Source organism: Mus pahari, chromosome 16 (assembly GCF_900095145.1).
Source record: "Mus pahari chromosome 16, PAHARI_EIJ_v1.1, whole genome shotgun sequence".
Lineage (NCBI taxonomy): Eukaryota > Metazoa > Chordata > Mammalia > Rodentia > Muridae > Mus > Mus pahari.
The window spans coordinates 17,533,894-17,547,925 of NC_034605.1; the positions used below are offsets into that span (position 1 = coordinate 17,533,894).

Sequence of the window (14,032 nt, forward strand, 5' to 3'; positions counted from 1 at the left end):
GATATTTGGAGAAATGTTTAATTTTTCTAGTTTTTTTTAAATTTGATGGTATGATTGCTGAGCTAAAAAGTTTGATAATTCTGGTAAACATCATACATTTAGTTAATCAGTTATGACTGAATTTTACACTAATATGAATTTTCTGTAGACCCTCCTTGAAGGTTGCTGTGGTGAAGAAGTTATCCACATCAGTGAGCATGGAGAATTGAAGCTGGATGTTGAGTCCCATGCTATAATCCAAGATGTTAAACTGTTGCAGGAGCTGTTACTTGACTGGAAGATATGGAATAAGGCAGAGGTATGCAATGCAACTTTTATTTCATCTGTGTGTTGTTGTAAAGTACATAAGCCTTTGGTCTGCTTACCCTGGTCTTTTTAAGTACCTTACTCAGAAGCATCGCTTGCATTCAGAGATTACATAGCCGTCACCATAACCACCCCCATAGTTTCCATATTATAAAGGCAGAGCTCTGGACCCACCAGGCCTCTTTTCCTCTCCCTATCCTCACAACTACCATGGTATTTTGGGGTTTGTGATGCTAACTACTCTTAAGTATCTCGTATAAGTGGAATCGTGTAATATTTGTTTCTTTGTGATTATATTAGTATAATGCCCCCTGGATTCATTCATGATGGTTTTTACTCTTCTGAGGTTGAGGAATATTTAAATTATATAATCATCTAAATAAGCATTTTTAAAGGACATGAGATAGAGAAGAGGTGAGGTGCATCTAGAAGGAGTTAGCAGAGGAGTGTGAATATGATCAAAATACATTAGATGCATGCATGAAAGTATTAAATAATCAGTAAAAAATATTTTTAATTTGTACAATGATGATATTCAGGAATTAACACTCAAGTTTATAGATTCAAGGTATCTTTATGTTATCCACCCAAAGTTTAATTCATAGAAATTAAAAAGCAATAAAATTGTAGAAAGCAATAAATATTTATGCTTATATTTTGTACAACACTTACTCAAAAATAATGCCATGCAATATGGAAAAAATGAAGTTAAAGCATGTTTGCATAATTTGTAAAAGAAGTATAAGGCTGAAATGTTTTGAAAAAGACAATTAAAATTATTAAGTTTAAAACTAAAAAAAAAAAAAAAAAATATTTTTAACAATCGCTGATCATTCTGGAGGAAAGGATAATTTTGCTGCTTCAGTGTAATGTTAATTTTAAATGTAAATCCAGAAGTGTGTTCCCTGTGTAAAGCTTTGAACTTCCTGAGGTAATGATGAGCTGAGTGGAATAAATTTTAAGACTTACTTTCTCCTTCACACTAACAGACTCAATCTTTGAAGTAGACTATGCACGGTGTGTTAAGTAGTTATGTTTCTAGTCTTCTAAGAGGCCCACAGCATGTTTTTCTAACTGTGTGCTAATTGGTGCGTGTTTATTTTCTCAGCAAGGTGTGTGGGAGACTCTGCTAGCAGCTTTGGAAGTCCTCATCCGGGTAGAGCACCACCAGCAGCAGTTTAATATTAAGCAGTTGCTGAACGCCCACATAGTTCACCACTTCCTACTGACTTGTCAGGTTTTACAGGTATTTTTCATGTAGCTTCTCTGCAGAGATGGCTTCTGCAGTTGCTTCTAGTTAATAACCTACTGCTGTGTACATCCGAGTTTCACAAGTCAATGGGAATTTTTTTCTGTCTTTTATCTTATTTACTCTGTAAGCATGTTTTCTTTCAGCTCTTGCCTCCTGGTCATTATTTACACTGTCATTCTTCTCTAAATCAAACTACAGAGAACAGCTACTAAATTTCTGCATGTTTCTTTGTATTGGAATATAATAATTTTGTGGCTTCCTGAACCTCAACTGTTATTGATCCCTAACTCACTATATAGTCTTTAACAACAACTTACACATATGTATGCTTTTAATAAATAAAACTTATAGTCTATTTTATGTTAACTAGCAACATGGATATATATCTAAAATACTATGTTAAAAGTGACACTAACTCATGTACTATGTCTGTACTGTGATCTGCCTTTACAAATGCCCTTTTATCTGCTTGGTTGGTATATCGGACTATTTCCAAGGATTTGTTTTTGTTTTTAGTGTTTGAAACATGTTGATCTTGTCAAGTGAGATAAGTCCAGACGTTCTGTGGGATCTTTAATATTTCATGAGGCCAGTACTTTTGTTCCTATAGCCTGACACCTTTATTGTATAGGTGGGTTAAAATCCAAATACTATGACAATACCCCAAAGGGGTCTGTGTGATCTGATGACTAAATTGTCTCAAAATTAACAATTCCCCTTTTAAGTACTCTGATTCAGCAGTACATAACAGTAAATGGAGTGGAGGGACAACTATGTATCATATTTGGACATAGGGAGACAGAAGACAAGGCTGTTTTATATTCTGTGCCCTTAATCGGGAGGTTAATTACTAGCCTCTGAGGAGATGGAGTTTAAGGACATAAACACGTTATGACAGCCTCTATTTTTAGTAAGGCATGACATCCTACTAAGTTCTATAATCCAAGCAGTTGGTAGCATAGCACAAAGAAGCTGGGGGCCTGTGTTTGGTCATAGTTGCACAATTATTTGTTTCTTTGTGTGGTTCAAGCTAGTCAAATAACCATTTAAGCCCATATTCTAGAAGTGAAAGATAGACCACTGTAATAACCATTGTGAGATAAGCTGGGGCTTATCCGTAAGCTGGGGCACAGGATATTGCTGTAACTTGTTTGCTGTATTACAAGAGGTCCATGCAGATCTAGTAGCCATAGTGGGTAACAGTACTAACAGTGATGCTAGTATTAAAAGAACTAAGATTTTTATGGCTTTATGCACTAAAAAAAAAAACAAAAAACATTCAGTTTGGAACATTTCTGATTTGGGGCTTTCAGATCCTCATCTATAAAGTCTGTACAAATATCCTCCAAATCCAAAAACCTGAAATCCTAAGCTGTTCTGGTCTACAGCATTTTGAATTACAAGATGGCTTAGTGTCTGAGGTGCTGTTCTAAGAGTTTATATCCTTGAAAAAAAAATTTTTGTTGTTGTTTTTCAAGACAGGGTTTCTCTGTGGTGTTATTGAATTTGTAAAATGAGCATGCATGCTAGTGTTAGCATATTCATATAGATAAAGAGACAGTATAGCAATGTTAATATAAGTGTGGGGCCACATTGCACACTTGGACATGAATTCTGCAGTATCACTTGGCTCAGTTAACTAAATTAAGAGGGCTAGAATTAAACTGCCATCACTTGTAATTAATTTTTAATGGCAAAAATCACTGGGGTTGAGAAGTAGTACTTCAAATTAATGTTAAATATGAGTTAGACTAGAGTGGCAAACCAACAATATTCTATCTTAAGAAGAATATCAGTGAGATGACTTGGCAGGTAGGGTGCTTGCCATATGGGCCTGATGACCTGAATCCGATCCCCAGAACTACATTAAAGTGGGAGAGAACCAACTCCACAAAGGTGTCTTCAGACTTCTACATATGCACCTCCAACACTAATAATGGTTTTTAAAGGGCTATTTTGTTTAAATAAAAAAATATTAGTTGACAGTTCTTTAAATCTAGAGAGATTTTGGCTTTTATTTTTACAGGAACACAGAGAGGGGCAGCTTACATCCATGCCCCGAGAAGTTTGTAGATCATTTGTGAAAATCATTGCAGAAGTCCTTGGTTCTCCTCCAGACTTGGAATTATTGACAGTTATCTTCAATTTCCTGTTAGCAGTACACCCTCCTACTAATACTTACGTTTGTCACAACCCCACAAACTTCTACTTCTCTTTGCACATAGGTGAGTAAAGTCATTGTTAGATTGTAGCCATTTCTACTCTTGTCTTTTTCCTGCCGATCCATATTTGTTTTGATATTTACTGAATGGTCTCTCTGTGCTGGAAAAAAGCCCTAATTGTATGATGGTGGATAAAAGGCAGTGAGTTACTGGATAGATACAGAGAATAAACAGAAGGTGTGAATTAGAGCAAAAAGGATAATGTAGTTGTGTGTTGATGGTACATTTAAAAAGTCAAGATGGAAAACTTCAGTGTGAACCTGAAAAGGATGATTAAACTGAAAATATTACTTAGGATTCATATCACATACTGAAGAGAATTCATAAAAATATAAGACACAGGCTGGAGAGATGGCTCAGTGGCTAAGAGCACTTGCTGCTCTTTCAAAGGGTCTAAGTTCAGCTTCCAGCACCTACCTACTGCTGCCTATAACTCTAGCTCCAAGGGATCTGATACCTTCTTTTGACTTTTACAGGTTCTAGGTATACATGTGAGAGCTAATATACATACATATAAATTAAAATTTAAAAATCTAATATATAGGCGTATGACACAATTCTTATTCAAGGAATAAACAGGTAAACATTCTATTTTTGAGAGATCAGAATTACACAGTAAAGGGGAACTGTAAAATGTGAAACTACAGAAATAATTGATAAGACAGTTGGAATTCAAAGAATGTAGAAGTTAACAGTCACAAAATCCAAAGTGAGAAATTATAAAGGGAATACTTACATACTATATTTGATACTATGGAGCAGGCCTTATTTGTTTCTCTTTGAATATATTTTTGTCAAAATTCATGTTTAATGATTTACTTTTAAAGGTTTTTGTTGTTGTTGTTGTTTTACCCTATTTTAAAATTTTTGCTGTCTCAAAACCATTTTGAATTCCAGATGGCAAGATCTTTCAGGAGAAAGTGCAGTCAATCATGTACCTGAGGCATTCTAGCAGTGGAGGGCAAGCCTTTCCCAGCCCTGGATTTCTGGTAATAAGCCCGTCTGCCTTTACTGCATCTCCTCCTGAAGGTAATAATAGCAAAGATTAAACTACCGCTCATATTATTTCAGTTATGAATATTCATGGATATTAAATTGTGCTTATTGTAGCAGTATAACATAATGGTATCTAGTCCAAAGTATGTTTAAAGAATCCAATTTTATCTGTCAAAATGAATTTGTGTACACACACACAAAAACACAAATACATTCAGGACATGAGAGTGAGAGGGGAATGTGGGAGAAGGGATTTTAGCCCTCCTTCTAAAATGAAGATCCACTTGTAAGTTCTGGTAGCTAGAAGAGGAGGCAGTCATCCCTTTGACCCACTCTATCAACCTCCTTCCTGTCTGTGGCTTCTCTGACACTGCCTCAGTTCCCTGGGCTGCTATGGTATTAGCCAGAAACGCAGCAGTTTCTTTATGCTGTCTTAAGTATCTGAGCCTGTGGCTGTTGACTTGAAAAGCCCAACTGTGGTTCCCAGCCAGCCAGCTTCACTGCTTTAAATGCTTGCCCCAGCATTGCTGTATGCACAGAGATATTCTCTTTTCTTTCTCCATAGAATGAGTATTTAAGTCTTTAAGCTCATAGTGATTTCCTATTTTCTTAATTATTCTTAATAGAGTACATAGTGTGTGTGATATCCTGGACATGAACTGGTGTTTCTCATCCCAGCAGCTGTCCTCTTTACCTTCAGGACAGCCGTATCTTCTACTCTACTGTAAGCAGCTATTAAGTCTTGGAGGCAAAGTAGAGCTACAGGAAAGCAGGACAAGATGTATGGGTGTTAATCTCCAATTGTGTTTCTTTTCTTTTTTTTTTAAAGATTTTATTTATTATTATATGTAAGTACACTGTAGCTGTCTTCAGACTCATCAGAAGAGGGTGTCATATCTCACTATGGATGGTTATGAGCCACCGTGTGGTTGCTGGGATTTGAACTCAGGACCTTTGGAAGAGCAGTCAGTGCTCTTACCCACTGAGCCATCTCACCAGCCCCCCCAAATGTGTTTGTTTTCTAAATCATTTCAGTTATTCTCTCTGAATTTAACAGAAGAGAAAGTGGGAAAAGCCTGGAACACATTGGCACAGGGGAAATTTTTCTGAACAGAACATCAATGGCTCAGGCTCTAAGAGCAACAATTGACGATTGGGACCTCATGAAGCTGAAAAGCTTCTATAAGGCAAAGGACACCGTCAATAGGACAAAAGGGCAACCTACAGACTCAGAAAAAATACCTTACCAACCCTACATCCAGGGTAGTTTGTTTTAATAGTCATTTGTTATAATATTTTAAGGCTATGTTTTATTAGTTTCATCTAGTATTTTATAGGAAATGTCTTTTTAAAAAATTGTATCATTCTGAAATATTTTCAAATATAGTCATGCCCCATTTTTCTGGATTATTTGAACAATCTTTTAGTAACTTTAGCCTGCCAGCCAAAATCAAGAAATTACTAGGAAAGAGTTCCAAGCTGTGTATCTGTTTTATCGGCACAAAGCTTTACCTCTAAAATAGTTCTTTCAGAAGCTATTTACTCTATCATAGTTATAAAACGTGAACATGCATACAAGCACCTGATAGGCTCACTCAAACACAGGTTCCTGTGTACCTCTTTATTCTTTTCTTGTATTCTTGAAGAACAGGTTTAGGCCAGAGCCTGAGAATATAAATTCTTAGCTATTGGCCTGGTGCTGCTGCTCCATTGTTGCTGGTTCACAGCCACATTTTGGGTAATCTGTCCTATGCTCATAAGGGATCTTTCTGGTCTCCTTAGCATAGTGTTATCACCATTACATTGGAGAGCTGTGAAGAAGAGGGGTGATTATTTCTCCTTAGTAAGTAACTGCAGAAATAGAGGAGAAAGAACAGAAATAGTCTGAGGGCCGATTGTCCAATAATGACAATTACCACCTTTTATTAAGCACCTGTTACAGTCCAGGCACAATATCACGTGTATCACACACACATGAGTTTTCTTCATCCTTAAAAATTCTCTGAAGAGTTGATATTTTTGAACTCTTATTGTACATTTTCAGAAACTACCACTTATATAGTAAATCAGTGATTTACCTGTGACCTCTGAACTAATAGAACTTTTATTTGAATTAGTCATGGCTTCTTGCAAAACCTGAGCTCTTTCCACTTTGTCTTGTTTGTACCTTGTTTCTGGCCTAAGGAAATTAAATTGCACTCTAATTTATCTAATTTCTGAACCATTAATCCTAATGATTTCAAGCTGTGCCATCCGTACTTTATTAATAAAACAGGAAATGACATGTCTTTGAAAGCTTAAAAATGTAGTTAAAAGAAAAATAGTTTGGGCACATATGAACTTTAAGCATTTTTTGGCTAGGAAAATTATCATTTATAATTCTTGAGAGGTGTAAGGTAAGGTGGGCTGTGGCATGGTTGTGACTTTAGAAGACAAGTGGTGCTGTTTAGTAGATTTTTTTTCTTAATTATTATTTAAATGCATTTTATACATCAAACATATTAATAATATTGAGTGTTTTGAGAATAATACATAAAAAATTTGTTCAACTCTTATATTCATATCCTTTCATACCCTAAAAATATCATTAATGAACATTTAATACTATCTATAACTGAGGATCCTATATCTAATGTTGAATACTAAATTGTTTCAAAACATACAAAATATTCTTTGGGAGTTAAGCATAGTAAAAGAGCATAAAATATTAAAAATGAATCATTAAGAAATATATTCAGAAGCCCTTATATGACCCTTATATACCACCTGACATAATGAGAGAGTATTTAAAATGCATTACATATCTGTGTACATTGTCTAACAATCAGTTTACTTAAAAAAGGTTATCAGTGTTTCTAAGAGAGAAATTATTTTATCGGTAAGTATATTTTAAAATTTTCAAAATAGCAAAATCTCTTTGAAGTTAAACATTAAGAAAATGCTACGTGGCAAACACAGAAGTGGATGCTCACAGTCAGCTATTGGATGGAACACAGGGTCCCCACTGGAGGAATCAGAGAAAGTAACTAAAGAGCTGAAGGGGGCTGCAACCCTGTAGGTGCAAAAACAATATGAACTAACCAGTACCCCCTGAGCTCGTGTCTCTAGCTGCATATGTAGCAGAAGATGGCCTAATCGGCCATCATTGGGAAGAGAGGCCTCTTGGTCTTGCAAACTTTATATGACTCAGCACAGGTGAAGGCCAGAGCCAAGTAGTAGGAGTGGGTGGGTAGGGGAGCAGGGGCGGGGGGCGGGCAATAGGGAACTTTTGGGATAGCATTTGAAATGTAAATAAAGAAAATAATAATAAAAAATTAAAAAAAGAAAATGCTAATTTCAAGCACAGTGAGAAAAATTATCAATATTTCCATGATGTTTGTAGAACATGATTTTAATGCTTTCAGCTATTGATATTCAACCAACAGAATAGTTATTTTAAGATATACTTCGTTGTTATGTCTCCCTTTTCATTTCTGATTTTATTAATTTGGATACTGTCTCTGTGCCCTCTGGTTAATCTGGTTAAGAGTTTATCTACCTTGTTGATTTGTTTAGTAGATTTTTAAGTACTATTTTTCTGTCTACATTTACTAGGAACCAGTTCTTCCAATATTGTTCCACAGCAGATGACTGCTCAGATGGTTCGATCTAGAAGTCTACCAGCATTTCCTACTTATTTACCACTAATACAAGCACAAAAACTGGCTGGAAGTTTGGGTTTTAGTATTGACAAGTTACAAAATATTGCAGATGCCAACCCAGAGAAACGGAATCCTTTAGGGAGACCCTACACACTGAAAACAAGCAAAGAGGACCCATTCATCAGCAGCTGTGAGTCTGCAAAGACTGTTTGTGAAATGGAGGTTCTTCTTGCAGCCCAGGCCTCTGCCAACGGGGTTTCCAGAGGATCACTGAGGTTTCCCAGGGCCAGAGTAGATCACAAAGATGTGGGAACAGAGTCCAGATCAGATGATGACAGTCCTGGGGATGAGTCTTATCCACGTCGACCTGACAACCTCAAGGGACTGGCCTCATTCCAGCGAAGCCACAGCACTGTTGCAAGCCTTGGGCTTGCATTTCCCTCTCAGAATGGATCTGCAGTTGCTAGCAGGTGGCCAAGTCTTGTTGATAGGAATGCTGATGACTGGGAAAACTTTACCTTTTCTCCTGCTTATGAGTCAAGCTACAACCGAGCCACAAGCACCCACAGGTACTCATGTTTTCTTGCCTCAGAATCCCTGCACTAGAAATGTCTTCATTATGCCACTTCTGATCATATTACATTCATACCAAGCAGAAAGATTTCTTCTCATTTATTTCATTGTTAGATAATACTGAATTCTATACTCACCCAAAAGCCAGATAATTCTGTAAGAAAAATCTCTCTTGTGATTTATTAGACAGGAAAATCCTAAGTGCAGAGAAGTTATCAGATTGATGTTTTTAGGTAGTGTCTGGGATCCTGCATGATGAAACTTTTTGTAGTAATGAAGTGTTCACCGTGGGACATTTGAAATACAGCAAGAGCAACTGAGAGCCTCAATTATTTTTTCTAAATATATTTTATTTGTTAATTCTTTGAGAATTTCTTATACCTCTAAACATCTCTAAGATACACTTCTGTTCTCTATCTTTATCCACTCCCCATTTCATGTTCTCTCTCTGTTTTTTTTTTTTTAAATAATCCACCATGTCCAATTTGTGCAGCATATATACTCATGAGTATGTTGCCATCCACTGGAGAGTGGTCAGCCTACGATGGGCCACACCTCTTAAAAATACTGACCTTCCTTCAGAAGCCATTGGCTGTCCATAGATGCTTAGTTAGGGGTAAAGAATCATAAGCTCCTCCTCCTTCCACGTTGGGCTGTTGACTTAATGTGGAGTTGTGCAGGACCTGGATATTTAACTTCAAATATTTTAAGTAGCATATGTGGTCATGACTACTGTATTTTAGTATACTGTCTGCTAGAAAAACCCCTATCTTAAAAGGCAAGTTTGTTAATCATGTTTAAATTAGGAAACATTTTTAAACCTTCTGAGCATTTGTCTTGTCATGTTAAAGTTGTTACTCATTGTGGCTCCTAGGGTATTGTTCATGTGCCTTTTTTTCTGATGCTGTGTTAGTAAGACTTTTCTGGTTTTTGTCACAGTGTCATTGAAGACTGTTTGATACCTATCTGCTGTGGATTATATGAACTCTTAAGTGGGGTTCTTCTTGTCCTGCCTGATGCTATGCTTGAAGATGTGATGGACAGGATTATTCAAGCAGATATTCTTCTAGTCCTTGTTAACCACCCATCACCTGCTATCCAGCAAGGAGTAATTAAAGTAAGGGCAAGAACTAATAAGTGATGTTTTCATCAGGAATATATGATTATGTGCATAATTTGTTTAGTATATGTTAAGACTTAAAGCTTATTTCATATTGAATAATAGTGAACTATTGGGCTTGGAGAGATGGCTTAGTAGTTAAAATTATTGGGCTGCTCTTACAGGGGACCGAGGTTCAATTCTCAGCACCTATATAGTGGTCCACAATCATCTGCAATTTCAGTTCTAGGGCATCTGCTACCCATTCCTGGCCTCTGCAGGCACCAGAAACACAGTTTATAGACATACATGCAGATAAGACACCCATATACATAAAATAAAAGTTAAAATAAACAGTTATTTAAAATAGCACTCTATAGTTTTGCTATTTCATACTGGCATTTTGTGTGTAGCATGCAATTTAATCTCAAGTCTTTCTCATATCTTGATTTATACCAATTTACCATAAAGTGTATTTTACAAGAATTATAAGAATCATGTAGTTTATTGGAATACTTTCCTGAAGTGTCGTATCAGTTTTTTGAACTCAGCTCAGTTATCTCCTTTTAAAACAGTCCTTCCCTGATTACCATGTCAGATTACTTACCTCTAGGCATACTCTTTATTTACTCATATATGTATGTATTCATATATTGTTACCCTTATCTTTTGAATTTATTTGTATACTTGTTTTTTAATCTCCAAATGTAAACTACAACTATTTACATTTGTCCATATGTTGTACATACTAAGTGTACTGACAAATAAATGAATGTTCAATATGAATAGCTTCCTTTAGAAAACAAACAAATATTGAAATGCTCTTTTAAAGATTCTTACTTTCTTTAGTTTGCCTGAAAGTAGGCATTGTTTAGTTTCTTATAGGTGGGTTGGGGAGCAGGGGAATGGGGAGGGCATAGGGGATTTTCAGAGAGGAAACTAGGGAAGGGGATAGCATTTGAAATGTAAATAAAGAAAATATCTAATAAAAAAATAAAATGATGCTATGGAGACTATAAAGGGAGAATAATATAAGACCCTATATTCAGTGCACTTGTTTGTACTAGAAGAAAGTCATTAACCCTGCTAAGTCAGGAATCCTGTATTGAAAAGTGTGCCGTGAGTAATGGCAGTGCTGATGAAGGAGGATGGGAGCGTCATATAGGAGAAAGGGAAGAAGCAATGGTTTGTTGTAAACTTAGTTAGGTCTTTAAGGAAGGTGGTAAATAGATGTGTGTTTGGGGAGACTCCTCTGTCTCGACTGTGAGAACTGACTGAAAAGGAGGGAGAAGAGCAAGGTTTACTGCAGAACAGCACAGTCCTTCAGAGAAGAAACAGCTGTGACAATTGCTAACCTGGCAGTACAGCAGCAAACTCAGGGGATCATGAACTGGACTTATGCAAACCAGAGAACACAGGTTTGAGACTTTTGAAGGAGTCATATTTATATATGGAGTAATAGAAAAAAAAAGGGTGTTTTGCCTTGAAATCTAGAGGGACGGTTCTATGGTCAATCTAAATTTTTAAAATGTGGGAAAAGTAGGTTTAGAAAAAACATTAGTTAAGTTTTATATGTTGCATTTAATAAGTTAGAAAATAAGGGCTAGCAAGGTGGCTTAGTGGGTAAAAGACATTTACTGTCAAACCCAACAACATGAGTTTGATCCCTGGGACCTGCAGTCTGAGTAAACAGACTCATGTGTGTTGTCCTCTGACTTCCACTTGTTTTCTGTGACAGCCTTCCTACTCCCCCACACAAAATAGATAAATAAATGTAAAAAATTTATATATATAGTTTCTGGGATTTCTATTTTTTAAAAGGAGGAAAATGAAAGAAGTTTAAAAATGTTGGAAATTTGACTTGTGCTCAGGATCTTTCAGGAAGGTCTCTCAAGATATCTAGTGTGTGTGTGTGTGTGTGTGTGTGTGTGTGTGTGTGTGTGTGTGCATACACACAGATCTAAAGGAAAAAAACAGTGTTCTGGTTTCTTTCCCTTTGAATTAGACATAACATTTTATTTGCTCTCAATCATGGCTGCCAGTCTACAAAGTCCTTTGCTCAGCTTCAGTACACCCTCAAGAAATGAATCTGCGAGAAGTCCCCAAGAATCACCAATAGCATGACAGTTGCCAGTTAATTTCTCTATGCAGGTGACATGGTTTTTAGCTTTCTCTGTATGTGTCTGTGTATGGGAATAATAGGTAATAGCTTACAAATATAAGAATTATATACAGTTTGAATTGTATATATTAAATGTTAACATCTAAATTTTTTTCTTTAGCTGTTACATGCATACATTAATAGAGCATCGAAAGAGCAAAAGGACAAGTTTCTGAAGAACCGTGGCTTTTCCTTATTAGCCAACCAGTTGTATCTTCATAGGGGAACTCAAGAGTTGTTAGAGTGCTTTGTTGAAATGTTCTTTGGTCGACCGATTGGCCTGGATGAAGAGTGAGTTCTCTACACCATAATTCAGATCCTTTGTGTTAAGTATAAAATTTAGTGATTATTTTGGGTCTCAGAAAAGGTCTGCTATAAATCATTTCCCAGAGAATTGATTTGTTATTATACATATGTTATTCCTTCTCTTATTACTTCTTCCTTTGTACTTTATTCACTACTTAGAAACTGGAAACTAATAACTGCAGTAGAAAATGAAAGTGACAGAAAAGATTTGACATGTAGTACTAACATGAGAAAGCTACCTGAAAGAAAGGTGACCCCTGTAATCTCAGTGACATGGTATTTGTGACCCATACGAAACATCCTCAGTCCCTCAGAGCCTTCTCTTGGGATTCCTGAATGTGCTGCTGATTACTTAGCTTTGGCTTTGTAATAATTCTTAAGGATTAACAATATGCACAAAGATAAAAGAAAAAATTCACTGAAACTAACAGTTTGGCACAATTTTTTTTCTGTTTGATAGAGAAAAATATATACATCTTTGGTGTGGTAGACCAATTCAGACCTTGATGGACTTAAATTATTTACTGAGGTCATTTTATGTATGTGTGTGTATTGCTGGTGATCAGTCAAATCCAGGACCTTATGTGTGTGTGTATCCACAAAATACTTAAACTGCTACACCATGGAGGCAAGTAGTTTTAGGTCAGGAGGGAGAGGTTTGTTCATTTTGGTCGCTACTTTTACTGTTACTAAGATAGTTTGTAAACTAATTATTTTCCTTTACACTTGTTATAGTCCCACACAGCAGGCATTTTTTTTTTTGGACACAAGATTGCCAATGGAATGAATTCAAAGGAGTCCACTGAAGTTATGAAATTGTATATGTATGTCACCTGAGTGTTTATGCATTTATCTTAGATTTTGTCTTATTGTAAACTGTAATCTTTTTTAATTAAGAATTCTTGTTCCTCAACACTGTTTTTTGATAATTTCAGTATCAGATTTTAAAAACAGCTTGAGGTGTCAAGAATTTATTCCCAGTTTGTGATTAACTACTCCTAACACGCTTTTCACTGTGTCTTATTTATTATAGATTTGATCTGGAGGAAGTGAAACACATGGACCTGTTCCAGAAGTGGTCTGTCATTCCAATTCTCGGACTAATAGAGACCTCTCTCTATGACAATATACTCTTGCACAATGCTCTTTTACTCCTTCTGCAAGTTTTAAACTCTTGTTCCAAGGTAGCAGACATGCTATTGGACAATGGTCTACTCTATGTGTTATGTAATACAGTAGCAGCCCTGAATGGATTAGAAAAGAAGTAAGTTTTAAACTATTAATTAAAATTACATCTGATAAGATTATTAGAAGGGAAAATAGTTAATAGCTTAAAGAGTTGGGTTTTTTTGTAATGCTTTCAAAGAATTTCTTTCCCACAGAACTAAATTAACTTAGAGATGGCATGTTTTTCATCACTTTGAATAATGTTTGGTTAAGAATAGGATGCTTATATGACCCGTTTTGGGGTACGGA

The 14,032-nt window shown here is 36.0% G+C and overlaps 1 protein-coding gene across 3 annotated transcripts in view; it reads left to right on the forward strand.

The window, feature by feature from the left end:
- Lyst (lysosomal trafficking regulator) overlaps positions 1 to 14,032 on the forward strand; it is a 176,466-nt gene that overhangs the window by 92,099 nt on the left and 70,335 nt on the right. For all 3 annotated transcript variants that reach the window (XM_029547347.1, XM_029547346.1, XM_021215502.2), the window contains exons 19-26: positions 149 to 298; positions 1,415 to 1,552; positions 3,585 to 3,783; positions 4,678 to 4,809; positions 8,371 to 8,986; positions 9,930 to 10,107; positions 12,372 to 12,541; positions 13,590 to 13,820. In XM_029547347.1, coding sequence (XP_029403207.1) covers positions 149 to 298; positions 1,415 to 1,552; positions 3,585 to 3,783; positions 4,678 to 4,809; positions 8,371 to 8,986; positions 9,930 to 10,107; positions 12,372 to 12,541; positions 13,590 to 13,820 — 1,814 coding nt within the window. The remainder of the gene's footprint in view (positions 1 to 148; positions 299 to 1,414; positions 1,553 to 3,584; positions 3,784 to 4,677; positions 4,810 to 8,370; positions 8,987 to 9,929; positions 10,108 to 12,371; positions 12,542 to 13,589; positions 13,821 to 14,032) is intronic.